The 24,944-nt window shown below is 34.7% G+C and overlaps 3 protein-coding genes across 5 annotated transcripts; 1 reads left to right on the forward strand and 2 right to left on the reverse strand.

The window, feature by feature from the left end:
• Window positions 1-11,860: 11,860 nt before the first annotated feature.
• On the reverse strand, window positions 11,861-13,856 carry LOC125866841 (F-box/FBD/LRR-repeat protein At1g13570-like). 3 transcript variants are annotated; one of them, XM_049547208.1, is made up of 5 exons: window positions 13,723-13,856; window positions 13,044-13,483; window positions 12,677-12,895; window positions 12,423-12,587; window positions 11,861-12,323 (listed from the first exon to the last, which is right to left on the reverse strand). In XM_049547208.1, exons 2-5 carry the CDS (start codon window positions 13,056-13,058, stop codon window positions 12,036-12,038), a joined length of 687 nt encoding a protein of 228 aa, XP_049403165.1. In that variant the 5' UTR covers window positions 13,059-13,483; window positions 13,723-13,856; the 3' UTR covers window positions 11,861-12,035. The 3 variants fall into 3 exon arrangements, with proteins under 3 accessions (XP_049403165.1, XP_049403164.1, XP_049403166.1); XM_049547207.1 differs by having other exon boundaries at window positions 12,677-13,483; XM_049547209.1 differs by lacking the exon at window positions 13,044-13,483 and having other exon boundaries at window positions 13,723-13,847.
• Window positions 13,857-18,373: 4,517 nt separating this feature from the next.
• LOC125868741 (putative F-box protein At1g47790) lies at window positions 18,374-18,838 on the reverse strand. The gene has a single exon (XM_049549317.1). It carries the CDS (start codon window positions 18,836-18,838, stop codon window positions 18,374-18,376), a length of 465 nt encoding a protein of 154 aa, XP_049405274.1.
• A 3,988-nt stretch (window positions 18,839-22,826) lies between these two features.
• LOC125868742 (lipoxygenase 6, chloroplastic-like) lies at window positions 22,827-24,040 on the forward strand. Its single transcript, XM_049549318.1, is given in 3 exon segments — window positions 22,827-23,092; window positions 23,277-23,481; window positions 23,483-24,040. Coding segments are annotated over 3 exon segments (1,029 nt in total).
• Window positions 24,041-24,944: the final 904 nt, after the last annotated feature.

The raw sequence follows: 24,944 nt of genomic DNA on the forward strand, positions 1-24,944 counted from the left end.
ACACTTATGTTTTTTGTTTAAAGTTGACAGTAATTATTAAATATTAGATAATGGAGCATATGACTTTTGATTAAAAAAAATTCACTACTTTAAGTCTTCTTTCTAAATCTGTAATTGTAACTCTTTCCAATTCTCACAAAGTTAAAGTTACTCATTCAAGATTTTTTTCTCTGTAATTGTAACTCTTTCCAATTCTCACAAAGTTAAAGTTACTCATTCAAGAACTTTTTCTCTCTTGAATAATATAACTGTCCAAAGCGTTCTCTCTCTCTCTCTCTCTCTCTATATATATATATATACCTTTTTTAGGTTCAATTTGATCTTTATTCATAAATTATGTAAACAATTTCAGTAACCTATTATTTTCACTCATGGTACTTGTTTCATGTTGAAGGACCCTTAACTAAAGAGCCCGCCCTTAAAATGATTGTGTCACACTCTGAGCCTACACCGTGAATGTGACCGGTACTTGATAATCATTGTTGGTCCAAACGAACCCTTGGTCTAACTGACTACTTAGCTAAAGAGTAAACATACATGCAGAAACCTTATACAATGAACATTTAAAATTAATTAAATATATCTCATACAAAAGTCTAGAATAAGCCCGAATATGAATAATGATAATAATGTTTAAACTTCTGAAAACAAAAGATTAAATTGACTCGCTGAATTTATCTATCTATGAAGCCTCTACTAACTGAAGATATGTGTCGGGAAAAGACCCATGGGTACTTGACTATTCAACTAACAATGACTGAAAAATTAAATAAACTAAACTAACTAAATTAGAGCCCTCCGGAAGTGAGGAGGTGTCACCAACCGCTAGTAGAAAGAGATCTTACTGAACAACTGCTATTGTGAGTACCTGAAGCTGCATCATAAAATGATGCAATGCCAAATGACGTCAGTACATGGAATGTTCGATATGTAATAAGACTGAATGAAATAAATAACTAAACTAAAAAGAAACTGAAAGTAACTTGACTGAAAGTAAAACATGAACATGAGGTGAAATCATTAAAGGTCTAAATAAAATATGCAATAATAGCAAAAATACTGAAATAATATACTTAACTTTTCTTGGGGAGTTTCTCTAACCGATAATCATCATTATAAGTCTCATGATGATACAACGTCTAGCCCAAATTACCACAGACATCATATACCTTGCCGGAGTATAGGACAACAACACTTAACTCATGGATCCATCTAAAATCCCTCAACGAGGCTGTGAGGAGTCACTTGAATCAATGACACAATCCTATCTACACTGGCGACATAGTTTATGGGCTTTGAGTTGTCTTAACAGCTACCAAAATCGATGCTCAATACTACTCCCAAAACATCCAATAATCCTCATACTGTAAAGATGTCCCACTTTAGGGGAAAACTAAAAGTTTGATAGTTTGAGTCTATGCGCAATAATTGTCACGACCCAACCCACCGGGACATGCGGGCACCTACTCTAACACCTAAGTAAGAGAACCCTCAATTCCCAAACAGTTAAAAATATGTGGCAGATTAAGAAAACTAAGATAGAAACAATTTCATGGAGATTTTCACAAATAAGAGTTTAAAACAATTCGAGTTAAGACTTGTAAAGTAATTAACACCACAGGGATATAGTCTAAACAGGTACAAGAGCTACTAAGAGTACAAAGTATAACAAAGTTATAAATGACGCAACTCCCACTACATGGAAGGAAAAATAGAAGTTGTTGGAGATTGCCTTCGTCTTCACCTATGAAACAGCTCTGACCCTGCAACCAGACTATACCAAAAAGACATAGCAAGAGTAGTATCAGTACAACCACACGTACTAGTAGGCATCATCGGTCAACCTGATACCCACCGCATAATATAAGAAATCGACTAGCAAAAGCATGCAATAAGACTATTCATTCCTCCACCTTTATATTTTCCTGCTCTTACCATTCCCAAATACTTTAATCATACTAGTACACTTGACTTTCAACCCCTTAATCTTTCCAGTCTTGCTCATAGCTTAACCTTTCTAGTTACTAGAGAGGTTTCCAGATGTAACCATTACCAATCCGGCCAACCACTCACGACATACCCCTTACTCTTTTTCACATCTCTACTCCCCTTCTGGTGAAATACCCAACTTTAGTATCACAATATATCACCACCCCAATCCTCACGACTATACACATGATCACCTTTCTAAATAACAATGATAACACAAGGACCCTTGGTCTCCACTTACCATCCCACATTCCAATTTGGTCCGACCATTCACAGTTCATTCATTAACGAAATACACCCAATTACCTTACGACACTGTGAACTCACATAAATAAACATAATATACAATCCAGTTATCTTTTCAGGAAACATGCTTAATTCCACATTATCAATAACAGGTAAATATGACAATTCAATCATAAGTGGTCCTCTCATGGAAACCACACCCAAACTGTTAGTGTGACGTTGGTACGTGACACCCGATCCAATGTATGTTAGTGTTTTGGTATGTGACACCCGATCCAATGCATGTTAGTGTATAGATACGTGACAGCCGATTCAATCAGCACAATCATATTCATAACGTACAATACTTACATCATATAGTCAAGTACTCAGGTTCATGGCATACATTGTTCATAATCAATTCATTAGGTTTGTTTCCACTTTTTATGCTTCACATACACGCATGCATACTATATAGCAATCAATCGACATACAACACACAAATAGGAAATCAAACCATCACCAAACCCTAGTTCACAAGATAGGGCTTTCCCCTACGGTATGCTTCTGATGTAATACCTAGGAATATACGTATAATCATCTCTTTTTCATTGCATAAAATCTTATGCATGAATTCTACTGTCAATTACCAATATACTACGCAGTGAGTCACGGATTTATAACTACTTAATTAATAAAACCTAGCCTACCTGGGTGCCAAGCATTCGAAGAGGGATTGTAGCTCGAAATCTGGTTTTCGAATGATGGGATGGAGGATTTGATCGAAAATCCACACGCTATTGACATCCTTACGCTAGAAATCTCTTTATTCATCCTTCCCAAGCCTAGAGCAGCCTTTTGAGGATTTCTGGAGATCCTCACCTCTTTTTGGTATTTTTTGAAAAAGGAGAAAATCAGACTTCGCGTTATTTATATTTTGTCTCGCCCATCCCGCTCTGGTAGCCAATTATTCCTCTAGAGCACCGCCGCCCTAGAGGCATCTGGCCCGCTCTTGTGGGTTGAGAGACCCAGTTTTTCCTGACATTTTTCCTTTCCTAATTAATGACGGTTCGGGTCGCTACAACAGTACTTCATTGATACTGACTTGAGCTTAAATGAACTTGACTATACTTTTCTGAAAATCTTGTTTTGAGTCACTCTTCTGTATACTCTTTTATCAATGCACTGAATTTACTAAACTGACTAAAAATCTTTTCTCTAAAACTGATTTTGCTTTCTTTAAACTAACCTTGTTTTCTTCGTGAAAATAATGCATAAGAACTGATATATCAAGGCTTTCATGAAATTCAAATTAAATATGGTTCATGGGTTGAAATAATCATGAATAATGATTTAGTATCAACCAATAAATAATAAACTGAAATACCAACAACAAAAATCAATAATTCATGATAAGAGAGTAAGTAGAACTTTCGAATGTAGTAAACCTTGGTTTTGAAACTCTAGTTAGACCTTGCTAACTGAAATTTAGATGTACGAAGTGAGGAAGAACTCATTCACTCACTATAATAGTCTTACATACCTTGAATCACTCTAATTGAAACTCTAACATTGAAAGGAGAGTCTTTTCTTGAACTTTTGGATGAGTTCTTGTTTTCGCTAGATATAGGAGAAAGATTTGATGTTAGAATATGTTAAGAATTCGTGATTAGAGATTGAGATTGTTTAGAAATAATTTAGATACATTAGAGGAACGTACCTTGGTATTGGAGATGAAGGAGAGGAGATAATTTGAGAGAAAATAAGTCATAGGTCGTCCAAGATGAATTTTATAATGACCCACCAACTTAACTTAATAAATAGAATGTCTTAAAATCTAGACCATCAAAGATTGGCTTGGTACAGTGCGCCCATGCTATAGGTTGCTTAGTGCATAACCACTTCAAGAAGGCCTCTGGAAAAATAGGTTGGTGCAGGAATGTGGAGACACAACCAATTTGATGTCCCTCTATGAAATGCAGATAAATTTTTACTCAAGAGTCAGATTGACGAGCGGTTGGCGGCATTGGAAAGAATATTCGTAGAACTTTAATTTAATATGTCATGGGTAACTTAGCTCTTACTATTCCAAGAGATATGGTTGTTTGAAGTTTACCCTTGTCTTAACTCATGCGAATACATAGCCGATAGAAATGCTTTGAACTTGGTTTGAGGTACCTTACAACCCTAAAACACATCTGATACACCTACTACACTTAGTAAAGGACCATAAAATATATGAACAACTTAGAAATCATCAGGTTCAGGCCTATACGCATACAAATGATGGTTCAAATCTTTGCTTAGAAGTTGCAGGATGTTACAGGTTGATAAAGAGAAAGAAGGTTTATATATTCTCAAGTCAAGTCAGCCAGAAATTCCTACAAAGAACCTACCTAATTCCAGTCCTCACAGTCGATTTTTATCTGGTTCTTTAGGAGTTAAATTTGTTTCTTGTTCAAGTTATTTTGATCAAAATGTAAAGGAAAAATTATGGCACTACATATTAGGCTATATGCCAACAAATACAATAAAGAAAGTTTTTCCAAGAGTTTTCACCTAGCTAAGGATTCGTACTACTAGACTCAAGTTTGCTACATCAATCTATAAAGAGCTAGAACTATATGAAGAAACGTCAAAATATTTCTAAGGCATAACGGATAAAAAATATAGCAATTCTAAGATAGTCACTAGCCTACGCCTAGGCTAAGGCTAAGAATAAGTCACACACAACAATAAAAGAAGGAAATAAATTACAACATGGCAAGGAAACAACCCAACTAATGTAAACATGCTTTAATTCCCCCAAAATTACCCGGAAAAAAAGGCTAAGGCAGGATTTCTATCAACTAAACATGAAACAAGCTAAGAACCCTATCAAAACTAGCTAATCAACATGTTAATACCAACAAGCTCAATCTATGATTGATAAGTTATAGCCTACATATAAGCTTGTCACATGCGCTCTTAAGTCCACTAAACCAAAACTTTACCCTTTCGAACCGCCTCTAATAGCTACCACACTAACAATAAATTATCAGAATGTACAATAGACGTTTTGACATCCATATTACTATAATTGAAAATGACACCAAAAATATTCCAAGATGACATTTGGGAACCCACGCAATGAACCCCGCAATTGACTCCTACAATTATTCCTATTCAGCTCAAGGAGCTCCTACCCCAAAGAGGAGCAGAATTCCAAGCTTAAATCAACCCAAAATAGTTCATGCACCATGAGAACAAGAAATCACCTTTGAAGTTAAAAATAGAAAATAAGGAAGAAGACTTATGACAAAAACGTGTAACCAACGAGCCTAACAAACTCCCGAAGCAATACCGCAACCATTTCTCACAACAACCAACAAATTCCCACAAAGAAACGAGTTCCCAAAAGAAATATGTGAATGAGAGTGCCTTGGAGGAAATAAGGTTGAAAAACATATTTAACTACCAACAGTTACCGTTAAAGTGGCCACTTTCGCTGCTTAAGCGACCTCGCTAAAAAGACACTACTAACGCTTAAGCAGCTAGGCTCAAGCTAGAGGCTTGCTAAAGCAGCACCCTGGCCACTTAGGGAACTAGCCCTTTTACTGTAAAGGCCAGCTAAAGTGGTACCATGGTCACTTAAGCAACCACCGCTTAAGCGGTACTAAGGCTGCTAAGGCGCTTACACCAGCACCAGGCACCAACAAATTCAATTAATCCCCAACGGACTCTGCTTGGGTGCTCGAGATTAGTTCGGAAACACGTACACATAAATGAACTATGTTACCCCATAGAATTTGATATTCCAAACTAACTGGACATGTCGAAACTTCCAATGGAGGTTGCCTTGACAAGAAGTGGGTCATGTACCTAAGCTCCATTTAAGACAAAATCTATGAGGTAAATAAAAATGACTCTAGAAGCCTTGGGACCCAAAACAAAAGGTCATTCAAGACCAAACTCGACATTTGAAAGTTAACAGAACTATCAAAATTGCATTATGAGGTCGTCTACCTGAAGTTTTGACCAAAGTCAACCATTCAAGTTTTGAAAGATCTAAAACACGTAAACACATATACGTGTTCCTCAAACTATTTTTTAGAATCTAACTAATAATATTTTCTACTCTATTCTAGAATGTTTCTCAAACTATTTAATTCTAGAACTATCCTTTCTACAATATTTCTAGACTTTTCTCTCTACACTACTCATTCTAGAGATTTTCCTTCAATTCTCTACAACTTTGAATATTCTAGATTCTTCTTGACTTGTCTTAGATGATAATTAAGTTGGTGATAATTCTTAACACTCCCCCTCAACACCAACTTATTTTTTTATTTATGTTTGTTGTGAGTGATTCTTGAAACTATGCAAGTATCATGATGTCCATGCCCTTAGAGGATCTCTACCTTTGTCAGATTATTTCGATCTTATGTTTTGAAGCATATTCAAAGGTAACATTATCTTTAATATTGACCACCTCTGCTAATGTTGCATCTATATAGTTGGCATTTGAGCGTTTCGATAGTGTCCTCCTTCTTAGTTGAGGTTGCAAAGCTTCTTGGACTCTTTCTTGCAATTGTTCTAGAGTTTCATGTAATCTAGTATTCCATGAACTCTTATTTCTCCTTTTGAATATATTTCCTCTGTATGTGAATTATATTTTCACATACCTTTTGTTTTGGTTATGCCTTTATTCCTTGTCCTTCTTCTTCAAGTTTATGTTGTAGCTTTTGCATCAATTCTCTTGATTTTGATAGTGTGATTCTTCGTACCACCATCTTGGTGTTTCTTCAAGTACCACATAAGTTATCTTGGTTAGCATGACATATATCAACTTTAATCTTCTTTCCTCCATGATTGCCGAGCTTGTTGCTTTGAAGCTTTGATATACCTTAACGTCATCCAGCTTGAACACAACATAGTTTTCTAAAGTTATTAGCAGTAACACAGATAATAAGTTGTTCTTCATACCTAGAACATAGGAAACATTTTGAGGTTTCACTTGTCTTGAGTTGTGATGAGGTACGAACACTGTCTTGTCAATATAAGTTTTTGTGTTCTTGAATCATTTGTTATCACCACTACTCGATTGCCTTTATATTCAGTAGTGTTGATAAGATTTTCCTCATCACCGGTCATATGATTGGAGCATTCCAAATCAACGATCTAATCATATTCATAATCGACTAGTTTATTACTTACAGTTGTAACTCCAACCTCATATTCTTCATTAGGATGAGAGATGATAAGATATTTATGTTGATTGTCTTCTACAACTACATATGAGGTCTGGAAGTCCCATTCTTCTTCTTCATCTGATTGGTTTTGGGAAGAAGTAGTTGTGTTGCCTTCAACTTTCTTTTATCAATAGTCTCTGGCGTAGTATCATTTCTTTCCACAATTGTAGCACTCTTTATTTGTCTTTTATTGAAGCATTGGTTTGCACACTTGTAATATTAGTTTCTTTGATGTTGAACCTCCAATCCTTTTCGATAGTCTTGTCTTGTGCTGAAGAATGCCTTATTTTCATCTTTTATAGAGACTTGATAATGTTTTCTCCTAATCTTCTTCATTTGCTAACTCAGATAAAGTTGGTTCTGTATCCTAGCCCCGTATGGTTGTAATCATGCTTTTATACTCCGGTCTTAGACCATGAATAATGATTCTCCTCATTCTTGTCTCTATGATAGCATTCTCTGAATCTAGTTTGATATTTCATCAGATAAAGATTTTACCTTTGAGAAGTACTAACTGATTATCATATTCTGTTGTGAGATTGACAAAAATTCATTTTCAAGCCTTTGTAATCTCGCATCATTCTTCTTTGTGAAAATCATTGCAAGTGTGTCCCAAACTTCGTTAGGTGTCTTGGTATTCTTAATTCGTTGTAAGAACTCATCCTCAATTTTTACCATGGGAACAAACATGACCTTCCAGTTTTGACTTGACTTTCCACCTTTTTTGTTGCTTCAACATCTGTTGGTGGTATAGTATATGATCCACCAATAATATCCCATAAATCCTGACCGAAAAAGTAATATTAATTGCCTTATCGTGTTCCATGATCCGTAGTTACTTGCATTGAGCTCCTCAACACTATTGAAAGTGCTTGCAAAAATCTGTCATTGTTTAGTGCCTCGCGACTTTTAGCCTCTAACAATAGCATGTTGGATCTTCTTTGAGTTGTTACCTCGCTATTTATCCATCAAACTTTGATACCACTTGTTGAATATATTTGGAGACGGGCATAGTCGGATGCTTACAACTTTAATTATTATTATTGCAAAGTAAGGATCCGTTTCAGTCTTACAATTTTGCTTACTCACTTGGTTCTTGCTTCAGCAATACTCTTTAATTAACACTCACTCTTGTTTGTTATCATGCTTACTTGCTTTGACCACTTGCTTGGGTAGTTACCACTCTATTTTTTAATGTTCCTGAAACTATTAAATTTTAGAATATTTCTAGACTTTTGTCTCTAAAACACTTATTCTAGAGATCTTCATCCAATTCTCTACAATTCTTGAATATTCTAGATTCTTCTTGACTTGTCTTAGATAATAATTAAATTGGTGATGAATTCTTATCATGTGATTCTCTTCTCTCTTTTATTAAAATTAAATCGAGAAAATAGCCAAATGAGCCCCCAACCTATTAGCGAATTTTTAACTACACACGTATACTTCACAAGAGTCTTATTACACTCCTGGACTATTTTAAAGTGGAATAAATAACCTTTAAGTGTTAAGTTGGCACATAGAGTGCATTTCACTCTCTTTGAGAGAGTGAGAAGCAATACACATGTAAGAAGTTTATTATATTTCTGTTATAGTTAAATAATTTATATTTTTTGTATTTATTTATTTCTTAAAAATAAAATTCCCTCCCCTTTGATGGAGGTAATTACTTTTTTTCACCCACTTCCATGGTGAAGAAGAAACAACAATCTTAACACTTCCATCTTTGACGGATTGGCGGTGCCGACGACGACAAGGAAATAATCCATAGAGAAGAGGAAGCCAAAAGAACTAAGAAGATGAGTTTATCGGCAACTTTTTCTGGCAACTTTTTAATCTCTTCTTTTTTTCAATTTTCTTCATAATTTACCTCACTTTTCATTTTTTTTTCATATATACAAATCAATCTTTCGAGTTGCCCAAAAACAAACATCAGATTTGTAATTTTATTTACACATAATTTACAATCAAAGAAAGAAATAAAATAAATTCAAGTCCTTGTTCATTTGCGGTAGAAATGTTGATTTTTTTCTTTAACCCATTTGATCAATTTGTCTTTCCAACAATACCTATTAGTGATTTTTGTTCAGATTTATCATTAGAAAAAGATTCTTGATAAGATTTTTCTAAAATCTGATCCTCTTTTGCATTTTTATCTATCACTAGAAGAAACTTTGATATTGTTTTAATGGTGAAAAAAATAATGGAGGGTAATGAAAAGAAGAAGAATGAGAAAGAAAGTAAATCAAAAACAAATTTAAATAGAAAATACACATGTTAAAAATGGGTTGGTGTGTGTGTTTCACTTCACACAATAAATCTGGGTATATCATTTTAGTGTGAACTTAATTTCATTTTGAAATAGTCCAATGGAGTAATAAGTGTATAGTTAAAAATTCAATAATAAATTGAGAGGTATTTAGCTATTTTCTCAATTAAATCTACACTTGCAAGTTGAATATTGTGAATTTCGTCAACTTTTCCCGGTTAATTTAATGACTAAAATGGTAGCTAATAGTCAATTCTTATTAGGAACCTAATAATAAAACGAATTGGTACACACTTTTTTTGTGAATTCTGGTGGAGTATACATGATATATGACAACAAGAATTTTTTACCAAATTAAGTCATTATTTAAAGCAACTCACCAATATAATACGTTTTTAAAATTTTTTACAAAACTAGTATAAACGTATTTCACAGTAACATTTTTGGATATAATTTATTTTTAAAAAATTCAACCGTGCTCTGACGGTGTTAAGTTGAGAAACGCTATTATGAGTAACGGTTTATGCTATGAGTAAAGTTTTATAATATGTTATTGTGAGTCACATCTTACACCTAAAACGTTACTCACAGTAGCGTTTCTTAATAATCCAATCAAGGGACACCGAATCCTGCAAATTTAGAATTGAATCCTGCAAAGTATACACTCCCTTTGTCTCAATTTATGTGACACATTTCGGATCTGAGATTCAAACAAGTTTATGTTTGACCGCAAATTTTTCACACATTTTTTAAATAATATGAATTGTCAATAGTTCTGACTTATTACTTGTTACTTAGTTTACAAATATATAAATTTCATTTTTAAAAAATTGAAAATTTCATGAGCAAATTCTTGGTCAAACTTAAACTGTTTGACTCTCGAAAAATGAAATTTGTCGCATAAATTGGGACAGAGAGGGTATATTAATAATTTGTACTCTAAAAGGTTATTTCTTCAATTACTGGGAGATAATTTGTGTATACGGATAAAAAAAATTCTTATAAAATTATTACACTAAAATTCATTAAAATATAGATTTGTTTTACAAACTATAGCTATATTTGTTGGATTCGATTCTAAATTTACAGGATTCGATGTCACGTGATTGGATTCTTAAGAAACATCAATGTGAGTAACGCTTTAAGTGTAAAACATGACTCATAGTAACGTATTATAAAACTTTACTACGAGTAACGTTTTTAGCGTAAAATATTATTCACAGTGACGTTTCTCAACTTAATAGATTTTTAAAAAATATATATACCCTAAAACGTTACTGTGAAATATATTTATATTGGTTTTGTAAAAAATTTAAAAAATGTATTATTTTGGTGAATTGCTTTAAATAATGGCTTAGTTTGATCAAAAGATCCAACAAGAGCTTAAACTTGCTTTACAGGTCTTTGTTATGTTGTGTGAAGAAATTTTAAAACTTGCGAAGAATGCACCTAAACGCATTAATGAACTTAAGTAGGAATTCATAAATTGTACATCTGATGAATTTCTCTGAAATATTTGACATACAAATTTAGATGAATTGAGAGATCTACTAATAGTTGTATCAATGAACATATTTTAGGTCGGAAGAAAACCAATGGGGCACTATTCTTTAGTTCTTCCAAGGACTTTTTGTTGAACTTCCCAAGTCTGTTAGATGGAACTAGTACTCCCTCGTTCAACAATAGTTGTCAACAATCTTCAATGACAATAAATATATATCTGGAAATAAATGTGTACCCTAATAACAAAGTAAGGAGGTGTGTACAATTAACTACTTTATATATCCTTGTACTCTGTAACTGTAATTAGCCAAGACATCGATTCAAACTCATGACATGACGTTGATATAAGTACAAAATGACAAATAAGAAATAGAAAACGACTAGCAGTTTCTCTATTTCTGTAAAAACATAAATGTCAGGAATGTAACCAATTTCTTAATTAGGCTTAGCCAACCACAAGTGATGAAGTAAGAAATTTAAAGAAGCAATTCAGGCAGTTCTCTCAAACTAATATTGTGATATGTATGTACGATTCACTGTGCCTCGAGAAATATATAGACACTGTATTTGTGCCTCTATCGGCTGCAACACATTAATTATTGCATGAAAAACACAATGAATAACAAAAGAAAAATGACATATTAATAAATATCATAGTGAGTTATATAACAAAAGAAGGTCCATCACCACTGCTACTAGCTAGGGGACAATAACACCATCAAATCTTATATACTTCATGTAGTAAGACTCATTTCATTGATCAGTCAACAACATTGTAATACCAAATTCATAACGAAACAGATTAGTCACCATAATAATTATAAATTATAAACAACTTGTACTTCAGGTGATGCACGCCGAAATGAGTTTAGCACAATGGGGATTGTGATTGTTCTGCTAGCATGACGACCTGTTTTCGAGGGTTGAATTAGCATTCTCTCCAGCATGGGAGACTTGGCCAACAAAAGCTTGATAAGCTGCAACTCAGGCTCTGAGCCTATAGTACAACTTAGCTTAACTTCTCTAAGGTGATTAAATGTCACATCTGAGCAAGCTTCCAATTTAAGACATTCTCGTTCTGGAATTTCATCATCTTCATCAATCACCTAAGAAGGATTATAAACAACCCAACTCTCTAAACTTATTGAGGATAATAAGTATGAAAATACGAGAAATAGAAAGGAAAGAGTGGAATGTTTATGAACCTGGATTTCAAAATATTGCAGATGCAGGAAGCTTCTTAACAAGCAAAGAACACACAAGACGTTATTCAATTGCTTCAGAAGAATCGAATCTAAGCAAAGATGTTTGACGCATTTAAGATTAAAAGGGAGCCTTGCTGGTACTTTATTTGCTACTGCAACCACAAACTAGCGAGAAAATACAAAATGACTCAAAGTCAAAACGATAATTTAATCCATCTATGATTACACTCAATGAAGTGATAAAGAAAATTTACCTTAAGACTAAACCGATTCAACTTGAGATGTTCAAGAGCAGAGAAAGACTCAAGAAAACTTCCTGTCCCCACGTGATATTTCTTATGCGTAAGTGAAAGTTTTGCAAGATGCGGGGCACTTTTAAAACATATAATTCCTTCATCTTCGATGTATTCAAAGGATCTCAGCATGGGAGCACCAATTTCAGCGTCATCGATGGCAACATCAACGCACACCAACTGCTCGATCAATGGACAATTAGAGATTAAACTTTCAAGAACTATGGAAGAAATTGTGACTTCAGATAATTTCAGGCTAATTAACTTGTGAAATCCTTTAAAGGCTGGAGGAACAATCTGTATTTCACAACCAGAGAGAGACAGATACCTCAATTGCGAACATGTAAAAAAAGAAGAATGCATTTTGTATTGGCTACACCCACAGAATGTAAAATCAAGATGCTGAATTCCATTCCTAGAGAGGAAATATACCAACTTGTCAAGCTCAGGACGACCTCTTCCATTAGTATAAAGGATGAAGATAAACTTAGAAATTGGTCCGGCATGAAAGGTTAAAAGGTGATATAAAATGTTATTAAATTGAATTGAAGCAGATCTCAAGTCCTCTACTAGCCAAGGTGCTAGGTAGAGTTCCAATTGAGGAATTCTGCACCACTTGTATCTCCATTTCGTGGATAAGATGTTTGTCCGCACCACATCTCGTAAAGGCAAAAATTTAAGAATATCATGAATTACATTCTCAGGAAGGCTACTAAGTACATCCAGATCTACACTTTGACACGCAATTTCTTTGTCATTAGGAGACATCTGCAGAAAGTAAACAAGAATAAGGAATATCCAAACAATCTACAGTATACAAATGAAAGAAAAGGTTGCCACAACAATACATACATCAAATAGTCTAAGGTATTATTAAGATTTATTATAAAATTAAATACAACATGAAATTTCTTTTTAGCTCACTAGAAAATCAAATAAAACACAGCGAATGATGATAAACAAATAAAGGAAGAATCGAAGAGGTGAAGTTTTGGAAAAACACAAACCAGGCTCCGAGTTTTGGTATCTCTCAGTTAGAAACCCTCTTCTGCTCCTGAGTTGCTTATGGTGATAGAGATGATAGAGTAGAGGCCACTGAACTAATCTTGACCTATTCACTTTCCCCAGAAGAAAAAAAAAAGTGAACTAATCTTGACCTATTCACTTTCCCCTGAAGAAAAAAAAAAGTGAAGGGGTCATTCAAGTGTTGGGAATTAACAATTTGTTTCGTTTAAATGATGGTTACCTATTACTCTCCCCTTGTCATCGTTTGACCTTATCACATCCACTTAAAAAAAATTAATGGAAAAATTTTATCATTTATTATCATATTTTCTTAGTTTTTCTACCATTTCAAAAAATATCAAATATCAACAACCTTTTCATTTTAGTATCTATTATAGTATATGTGATATTTTTTAATATTTAATTAATCGGATATTTTATTTGATGTAGGGTAAAATGGTAATTCAACTTTGCACTTTGAAAAATTCCACTTTTAATAATATTAATTGTTGGTGTAATATACCACAAATACAATAAATTACAATTGAAAATAAAATGACAAAATAAATAAACAATTTTTTAGGCTGAAGCGCGGATATCTCGCACTCTTTAAGGAGATTCAAGCTCACTGCGGCATAATCTACACCGATCCAGCAGTATCACTCTTAACTTGTCCCCTCCAAGATACAACAGTCCAACAACGTCGTACAACTCAAGCAACTCTGGATTAGTTGAAGAGTCCAAAGCTCCACAAAAAAAAACACATTCCTTCAACATATAATTATTCTCTTTTGTATAGTGAATATAGTTGAAGACTTAGAATATTTTCTTTGTCTCAACTCTCTATTTCACTACACTTACCTCACTGTAAACTACAATATTTTCTTGTACTTCTCTTCTTTCTTGGGATACTTCACAAAGAAAGAAACATCACTATTTAAAGGTGAAGAAGTCTTCCATATAATTAATGAGTGGAATGAGGAATAGTAATGTGGGTAGATAAATGTGATAGTTATTACATGAGTTATAAGAAACTAATGGTCATATGAGTTACAAGAAACTAATGACCATGAGAGTTACAAGAATTAATGATCATATAAGTTACAAGAACCAATAGTGATCTTCTACCATAATTTATACTCACTAACATATGCACTTAATATTTTATTTTAAAAATAAAATGCATATACACAAATATTCTCCCACTCATTTTAATATTAAAATAAGAGAGTTCACCAATTTAGTTTGAATGTAGACTATTGTGCATAATAAAGGTGTGCTCTGCATCGAACCTTCACTTAGTAAAACAATAATCTATACTCCAAAGTCAGTGGTGGTCTCAGACTTGAACTACCACTGCTTAAGGGAAATAAAGTATCACTGCTTACACATAATAATTAAGGTGTTGACATAAGCTTTCAAAGTCAGCACATAACGGCCTTGTGCCATCTCGATTTTCATGAGCATTATTGAGAACAAACTCATTCTCATAGAAAGCGGCCTACTTTCACACTCACATAGGTGAAATTTGTCAAGGGTGCTCTTATAATTTGACACCCCACTCATACGAGATACAAAATTTCATTAAGAGTTCGAAGACTCAACCTCCACAAATCATTATAGGATAAATGCACTTACATCATAGGGATTGAACAAAACTAATAATAGTGCACTTCACAACAAGTGCACTATTATTTGAAATGGTTTCGGCTAGTGATTTGATATAAAGCTGATAGGAAATGGTTCAAGCTAGTGATTTGATATAAAACCAATAGGAAATGGTTTCGGATAGTGATTTGATATAAAGCCGATAGAAAATAATTTTAGTCAGTGATTGACATAAGGCCGATGGAAAATGGTTCCGGCTAGTGATATGACATAAAGCCGATGGGAAATGGTCCCAGCGAGAGTTGATTCTCATATTTTGATGTATTTTTATACTTATGATTGATTTATTGAGTGAGCAAGGTTGATGTATTTGATATTTGTGATTTAACTACTTGAGACGTGTTGATTGTTGACTTGGGACTGTGAATATTGAGACTTATGAACTGTTTATTGTAAAACTGTTAAGTTGGGTTGATTTTCCGTGCAGGTTGTAGTTTGAGGAGGTTCGGTTGGGATGGAAAGGAGTATCTGATTTCGAGCTAGGTTGCCTAGTTTATTAGTTTGTTTGTTGGGTACCATGTTGTTGGTACTCATTCCTTGCTTCTACACTTGTGTAGGTTTGCTTCTACACTTGTGTACGTTCTGAGCCCGGTACCGTGTGATCGTCCTTCTTCTCTTACTTTCCAAGGCTTATCAAAGGATCATTAAGAGGTAGTTGTTTGTCACCTGTCACCCCGGCGAACCCTCGATCTTTTCCTTTATGTTATGTTTTGTTCTATTTGAGAAACAAAGACTAAGGACTTGTATTTATCTTCCGAATTATGTTTTTACATTAGTGGCTTGTACAAATGATAACCATGTTTTAAGGTGTTAATAGAATGAATGAGTTTTCTGCCTTTGTCTTGTTCTTGCTTTATTTTTTTTCCTTTTTCTTTTGTTTCGTTGGGTTGAGGCTGATTTGTCTTGGTTGGAATAGAAAAGTGTCATCACGTTCATTTTTGGGTCGTGACAAATGGTATCAGAACCCTAGGTTCATAGATCTCACATGTGTACAAGCCAAGTATAATTAGAGTCTCGAGGATCGATATGGAGACGACTGTACTTATCTTCCAGAGGCTATGAAGACTGTTAGGAAAATTCCTCTTGTTCATTATATCTTATCATGTGTGGTTACCCTCGCTTGTGCTAAGTTACCGCATGTTTTTTTGGCAGATGCCAAGGACTAGAGCTTCTATTTCTAGTGGTAGAGAAGAGACAGTCCCGATGGAGTCATTGAAACCCCAGCTAGGGGTAGGGGTAGGACCCAAGCTAAAGGTTGTGCTTGTGGAGTAGCACCGGTTAGAGGTCGTGCATGTGGAGTGGCACCTGCCAGAGGTAGAGCTAGAGATGTTTCTCTTAAGCCACAGGGTGAGGTTGCTGGGACCAGGTTCCTCCCGAGTTTGGAGCTCCTTTGTTTCAGTAGACTTTATTGAGGATGCTTGGTGTATTAGAGCTTTTCTCGGGGTGGTGCTTCAGGTACACCACATGGTTCTCCGACTGGGTTAAGAGTGTAGACTCTAAGTCAACAGAAGACTCCTCTGATCTTTCATTTTCTCACCAAATTCTCCAACATTGCTACTCTTTGAATTTCATACCAAATTCTCCGATTCCGCACTCCGATCTTTCATTTTCACACCTTTACTTCCCAGTAACTACGAAACCAATCAAAAAGAAAGAATTAGAAATTATAGCAAAAAGAAAAAGAATCAATAGCAGAGTTCAAACTTGATAGTTGAAAAAAGGCTTATTACTAAACTATACTAGCTATGGAATTCTTATCTATTTTTGTGGAAAAGTCACAGTGTTTGGGTAATTTTTTTACTACAAGAACAACATCAGATGTATGGATAAAAAATCTGAGAAGTTAAAGAATATCAAAAGTGAGGTGCAGCGAAGAGCGGAAGATGCCTGGAGAAACATAAAAGACATTATTTCACCCAATGGCCAGGCCTGATTAACTAATGTTGATACCACTACTGCAGATGTGGCAGTTGTAATGCAACGATGAAGAATTGAGATTCAAATTTGAGTTTCACTTCGATTGTTGGTTTTGGGATTAAAGTCGTGATTCGAGTGACGGGTTGGAATTCCAAATTGGTCGATCGTAGCAACTATGTTTGCTACAACAACTATGACAGTTGTTGCAACAATTATGATAATTTCTAAAATACCCAAATTAAAAAACTAATAAATGATAGATCCACACTTTCTCCTATCCTTCAAAACAAATATTTGAATTACAACCAAAAAAAAAAATTAACGAACCAAATTAACATCAAACAAAAAGTAATTCATGTATTACATTAATCCTCTCAAAATAAGCTTCCACATTACAATATAGCTATCCACTATAACCTTTTACATATAAAAGCAATATATAATTCATGATAGTTGTTGAAGAACACTGCCAATATTTTGCAGAGAGAAGAGAGTTTCACTATAAGTAAAAATACGTTCAATCTTGCCAGGAAATTCTTGAACCTCAAAATGTCTCCAACTCTTATTCTTCATATCATAAATATAAAAAACCAAAACATCATCATGACTTCTCCATGTTATGTGTATTGCAAATACAATTTCTTCAGCACCATACTTGCGAATCATAAACGGATCAAAATAAAACTCATTAGGTTCCCTTTCTAAAGGAATATGAAGTGTCTCATGTTTCCATTCTTCGTCTTCTTCAAAAACCCATAGATAAATGTCGTTACCAAACTCATAATCTGAATATTTCATCATTCCTAATTTTCCATTCACTTCTATTAGCATATTGTCACAATCGATAAAACTACGACATAATTCAATCGACATTGTGATACTTGTGAAAATTTCTGATTTAACATCAAACGCAACTATACAATAGTCCAGAGCAATCATGTTCGCCATATTTAATCACTTCCCTCCATGATTTATCTATGCCTAAAGTGAAAACCCATGCTCTTGATAATTTTCCGTAAGTTTCAATAGTAACAACAACTTTATACTTGTTTTCTTCATGCTCAAAACCTATTGAACATATAAAGTCCACACCCTCATGAGAACATCGGGAAGAAATCTTACTTCTCTAGTAGCGGGATTGCAAATGGCAATATACTTCAGATACCATATACAAAACAAACCATTATCCGACTCAATATGATAATTATAAGCTAAACGACAATTAATAATTCGATCATACAACTTACTAAAATTGTCAATTTGATGATACTTGGTGGCATTTCCATCTTCTTCATCATGATGATCTTCTATAGTGTAACAAACGTCGTCTACGCAGGCAATCAACTTAGTCTCACCACGATTGATCTTAGAATAATTGGATAAATGGAGATCCACAAAATTTGGTTCCAACACAATTGAACTATGAAATTTCGAAACACATCTAAAACGCATTAAAGACTTAACAGGAAGCCAGGAGAAAATTTGGATGGTAATATCTTGAGGAATTGAGTCTTCTTCAGAATTCATCGCCATCTTTGATGGCTGAAGTTGTCCTAATTTTAGGTTTTATAACTTGTTAAAATGCCTATTTTGCTAAGTTGTCCTAATTTTAGGTTTCCTAATAGGGCCATAATCTTCTAAAGCCCAAGTCTACCAGTCAAAACGAGGACAATGTATCTGTTCATATTATTGATGTTTCATGTATTTGAGTAGTCCATAAATCCTTAACTTATATCTTATTATTGTATGAGATATAGGTCTAATAATTGTATCACATACAATTAACTGTTAATATCAATTCTTATGCATCACGTAAAGTGATGTATGTGATCGATAAGAGAGAGTAGGGATTTTTGTAATTTTTTCAAATGGTAGGAAATATTATAAAATATGGTAAAATAAGTTGTGTATTAAGGTAATTTTTCCTTTTTTATTGAGAAAATCCAGATATAGCAAACATAATAGACTTAATTGTTTGCTATGGAGGTTGCGATTTGTATATTTCGTGCGGTTGTATATTTCATGTGTGAATATACAAATAGGATAAGTATATACAAATTCTCTATTTATACATTTAGAAATTTTCAGAACTCCATTTTTATATTATACTTGTTAATATACAAACAGGGCAATTTTTTGTGAATTTTTCATAAATCGTATAAAAATAGTTAGGTTTTGAGATGTGGTAATCCACCGTGAACCGTAGTTCCAGGTAAATAGTTAGCTAGAATGCGATAAAGTACTTAACAATAAACACAAAGAGTTTCACACGAAAACCTCATTGCTCAAGGGAGTAAAACTACGACCTGTCACATAGGATTTCAAGTTGGTTTCACTAATATCAAGCAAAATGTGAATACAAACTCGATTGTTGGTTCACGAGTCGGGTCCTGATTCAAAAGTTGGGTATCGCATCGGTTGTTGGTTGTCTGGATCAAGTCCTGATTTGAAAGTCAAGTCTCGATTCGAGTGATGGGTTCGAATTTTGGATTGGTCGATCGTATCCAAATTTGAGTGTCGGTGTCAGTTCTTGGGTTGGATATCCTACCCAGTTTCAATGTCGGGTTTCAAGTCGAAAGTCGAGGTCAGGTCATGGTCAGATCTCAGGATCAGATTTTGGATCAATCATCGGGTTTGTATCTTAGTACGGGTGTCGGGGTCATGTCCTAGATCGGTTATATGGGGTTGATTTCCGGGTCGGAAATTATTTTTCTAAAAAGTAATTTCGATTCTCTAGCTAAAAATAAAAGATACTTTCTAAAAAATATTTTTGAGGGCTGGTGGATCAGAGTTATCCATGCACTCTGTCACAAGACCACCTACAGAAAAACAAACAACGATAGTGAGTAGGAGGAAGAAAATCATACCAAAGTGGTAACAACGATAGTGAGCTACTCATGCACTCTGTCACAAGACCACCTACAGAAAAACAAACAACGATAGTGAGTTGGAGGAAGAAAATCATACCAAAGTGATAACAACGATAGTGAGCTACTCATGCAATCTGTCACAAGACTAGAAAGAATGTTATAAAGCAAGAAGACTTACCAAATAATGAAGCTACCCTCCATTAGACAAGATCCTACAAAAACAAACAATGACCATCTTACAAGTCAAGAATTACATACAAGAACCCTCATTTTCATGTAATGTATACAGCCATGTCAACAATCAAAACGAGTCTGTGGATCCGATACCAATATTGTATTTGCACTCTAATCGGCTTGTGAGCCCTATTCTAACACTCTTTTATTGGTGAACCTGATTCAACAATATTTCTCAACGCATATAATCACTAATCTCTATTTTCTTAATGTGATTTGTTTGACTAAACATAAATTTTTAATGAAAAATGCTCAAAAATCTCCTTTTTAACATATTAAACATAATTCATGATTTTCTTTTGTTGTAGTTGTGCTTCATTTTGAGTTTTGAGTCTTTACTATTTACGGATAGCAAATCTTTTCTACAAATATCTCCCTTAAATATCTAATATTCTAGACTATCTAGATTTTACAAATATCAAAGATATTACTTTACAAAATTCTAGAAAGTTCTACTAAATATCTAAGATATTTTTTGTAACTCCAAAAAATCAACTTTAATTTTTCACACTCCCCCTTAATAAGGGGAATTTTTTAAAAATTACCCCACACTTTTCGTGGAAGAACTCAAACAAAGCTTTGTGCCATGTCTTGGTGAAGATGTCAGCAATTTCTTCCGGACTCCTCTTGCTTCGTCAAATGATAAAGATTTTCCATTATCGAATGGTCCATGTAAATTATCTCCCTGCTGAGTTCCTGAACTCCCCTTTTCTCTTAGCTTCCTGAGAATAGTACTATTTGAATAGACATCTGTGATAGGCAAGTTTGGAACTTCAACGTTCAAGATTCTGGAACCTGCAACTTTATACCACAAAAAGTTATCATCAATATAAGCTTCCTCATTTGAGTCGGTGATGATCTGATGGTCAATTTCCTGTGTAGCCTCATCACTATGATAGGATTCATCGTTAAATTTCCTTTCTTGCTCTTCAATAACTTGTTTATGAGCTTCAGCGCTTTCAAAAATTATGTCTCCACTTGAAATTTGGCCTTTAAGATTAGTTTCTTCATCTATTTGATCTTTATCTTCTTTCTCTGCTAATTATGTTTAATTTGATCTAAGCTAGTGATTGACCTCGATATAACAGACGATTGACCAGAGACTTCAACTTTCAATACATTTTCCCTCAATGCTTTTTTCTGTAAAGGTCGCCACTTTCATATATTGCATGTTCAGGATCTTCTTCTTTGATTTCTACAATAGCAGCTACCATATCACCACTGGGAACATCCTCAAAAATTTCTTGCTTCATGCCGACAACATCAGTTTCTTGGTTTTCCACATGATCGGCTATACTATATTCTAGATCTTCGATCCAGCCTCTTTCAAGATTGATGGAAATCATGACATCTATTGCTCGAGCCTCAGCTACTAAACACTTTCCCCGCTCTTCTTCTTCAGTAACTTTTTGAGTCATATTGCTCTCCTTGGCTCGGCAATATCTTTTTATGTGCCCAGCTACTTCACCACAACGATAACATCTGGGGCTTCTTACCATAATAGTTAGAAGGCTCTTCCTTCTCTCCAGGTGAGCGTGAACCACCTGAGGATCGAGAGCCATATTCTAACACTCTTTTTACTGGTAAACCTGATTCAATAGTATTTCTCAATGAGTATAATCACTAATCTTTATTTTCTTAATGTGATTTGTTTGACTAAATATAAATTTTTAATGGAAAAGGCTCAAAAATATCCTTTTTGACATATTTAAAATAATTCATGATTTGTTTTTGTTGTAGTTGTGCTTCATTTTGAGTTTTGAGTCTTTACTGTTTACAGATACCAAATCAGGGAAAATTGCAGAGTGTTATGTGGAAAGATGCTTATCAGACAATCCCTGTATAGTTGAATACACTGCTAATTTTACGGTGCCAAGCAATTTCGGACGTCCTGGAGCTATCATTATCACCAATTTTCATGACAAGGAGGTGCATATGTCTGTAGGAGATAGATTTGCATGGCTACGAGACCATGAATTTGCACGCCAGACTGTGGCGGGGGTTAACCCTGTTAGCATTGAACTACTTAAGGTAGCCATAAATTTAAAAGAAATGTTGTAGTAGTCTGCTATCGCCTCAGTGATTTGCCTAAAGATTCTTATTTCTTTGCAAACAGGGACTTCCAATTTTCATGACTAGGAGGTTCAATTCATATATTAGTAGTACTGTTTCTTTTCTTATTTCAATCTAAGTTGATTTTTCCTCTTATAAAACTGATTTATAGCCGCACAAACATCTATGACTTTATCTTAGACCACAAGTTTCAAAAGTCTTTCTTTCTGTCTTAAACTCTGTGGCAAATCAAACAACATGTCACACAAATTGAGACAGATGGAGTACATTTTATACAGTTTAAAGTGTTGTCAAATCAAGTGAAGTTCCATAGGCATAACTAGATGTGTATCGAATATTGCAGGATGAGAATCCACGCATGTGCAGAACCATACATTATTGCCACCCATAGGCAGTTAAGCTGTATGCACCCAATTTACAAGCTGCTCCACCCTCATATGCGCTACACATTGCAAGTAAATGCTTTTTCTAGGAAAACTTTTATAAGTGCAGATGGAATTGTTGAGGCACTCGACAGTGCAGGGAAGTATGGGGTAGAGTTAAGCTCTACTGCCTACAAGAACCTATGGCAGTTTGATATGGAAGCATTGCCTGCTGATTTGGTTAGAAGGTATAATGCTCTCATATATATCATGTTGAAATTTGTGGGTTTTCTCTGCAAATGTGCAACGCACGTTCCCAGAACTAGTTAGACCAATAATGTGATATGAAAAATGGACCTATGCTAAAAATACTGTCAAAGCACTTGTCATATGGTCTTTGTTTTGATAATATTTAAGCAACATAATGAACAGGGGCATGGCTGTGGAAGATCCAACAGCGGCATGTGGAGTGAAACTTGTAATTGAGGACTATCCTTATGCAGCTGATGGCCTTCTCATATGGTCTGCAATAAAAGAACTTGTGGAGTCTTATGTTGAGCATTATTATTCTGAGCCTGAATCTGTCATGTTACATGTTGAGCTCCAAGGTTGGTGGAATGAGATCAAGAACAAGGCGACACCCCGATAAGAAAGATGAACCTTGGTGGCCAAACCTTGCTTCTAAAGAGGACTTATCAAACATACTTGCTTCAATGATTTGGGTTGTTTCTGGTCACCATGCAGCTATAAACTTTGGACAGTATCCATTGGCAGGCTACGTGCTGCATCGCCCCACCTTAATGTGGAAACTCATTCCTCAAGTAGAAGAGCTTGAGTATAAACAGTTACTTCTTGACCCTGAGCAAATGTTTTTATCTTCTTTGCCTACTCAATTTCAGACAACCAAGTTTTTAGCCGTTCAAGATGCTGTATCGACACATTCTCTAGACGAGGAATACTTGCCTCAGCTGCAACAACTTCATCGCTTCTTAAACAATGATCAACAAGTAATAAAAATATATGAACTATTTTCTGCAAGACTAGTGGAGATTGAGCAGACTATAAAAGAAAGAAATGAGGATGCAAGTCTTAGAAACAGATGTGGTGCTGGTATTGCACCCTATGAACTGCTTAGACCCTCATCATCAGGTCCTGGTGTAACTGGTAGGGGTGTGCCTAACAGCATCAGTAACTAACCATGTTTATTTGCAAATGAGCCCGAGATGTTCGCCCCTGGCTCTGGGATTAACTTTGGATGAAGATTCAAACAAGAGCCAAGACAAAATAAAGAATATGCTTGGTGCTCAAGAAAATAGTGTTATTGTTGTTGTAGTATTGCTTGGAACTAGAATTTTTTTTCCACTACAAGTATCAGTTGATCACCAAGTTCATTTGCTTCTTTATGGTTTGTTTTTGCTTTACTGATTAAGAGACATACAATCTTTAGTGATTTGGAGGGATTCTTTGGTGTCCATATAGACCTGACTAAGGTGTAAAACAAAAAAAGAATAGATATTGAGTATTTCCAATGCAATTTTAGTCTCTATCTTTTACCTTTATAGACATTTGTAATAGGAATATATTTTTACAAAAATATACAGTTAAATAAAAATAATTGCACCCACATAGTTTAGTGTATGGAAATTCAATCCTTGAAAACGTGTACGCATCTGAACTATTAGCTTCACTAACGCACACCGGCAAAAAACAGTGTTTGTTCACACCATTCGGTGCTTGTTCACATCAGCTTCCATGATAGCTCAGTTATTGCTTGTTCTGAATGAAAGTGACAACATACGTACCTTTCTTTAGTGCAGAACGGATTTATGATTGCGGATTATGCAGGGTGACATCTTAAGATGGCATCAAGGGTGATTAGGTGTGACTTACTCGATAATGGAAAGATAACACGTCCCTCAAAGCCCCATTGCTGCAAAATAAGTTGATTTCTACATTTTTTTCAATTCCTAGAAGGTTTTCGCTACTCAGTTATACTATAGTCTCTAAAGGCGGGGATTCCCTTTCCAACATCTAAAGATGGCATCAAAGGCGATTAGGTGTGACTTGCTTGATAAGGGAAAGATAAGATGTCCCTCAAAG

Source organism: Solanum stenotomum, chromosome 6, assembly GCF_019186545.1.
Source record: "Solanum stenotomum isolate F172 chromosome 6, ASM1918654v1, whole genome shotgun sequence".
Classification (NCBI taxonomy): Eukaryota; Viridiplantae; Streptophyta; class Magnoliopsida; order Solanales; family Solanaceae; genus Solanum; species Solanum stenotomum.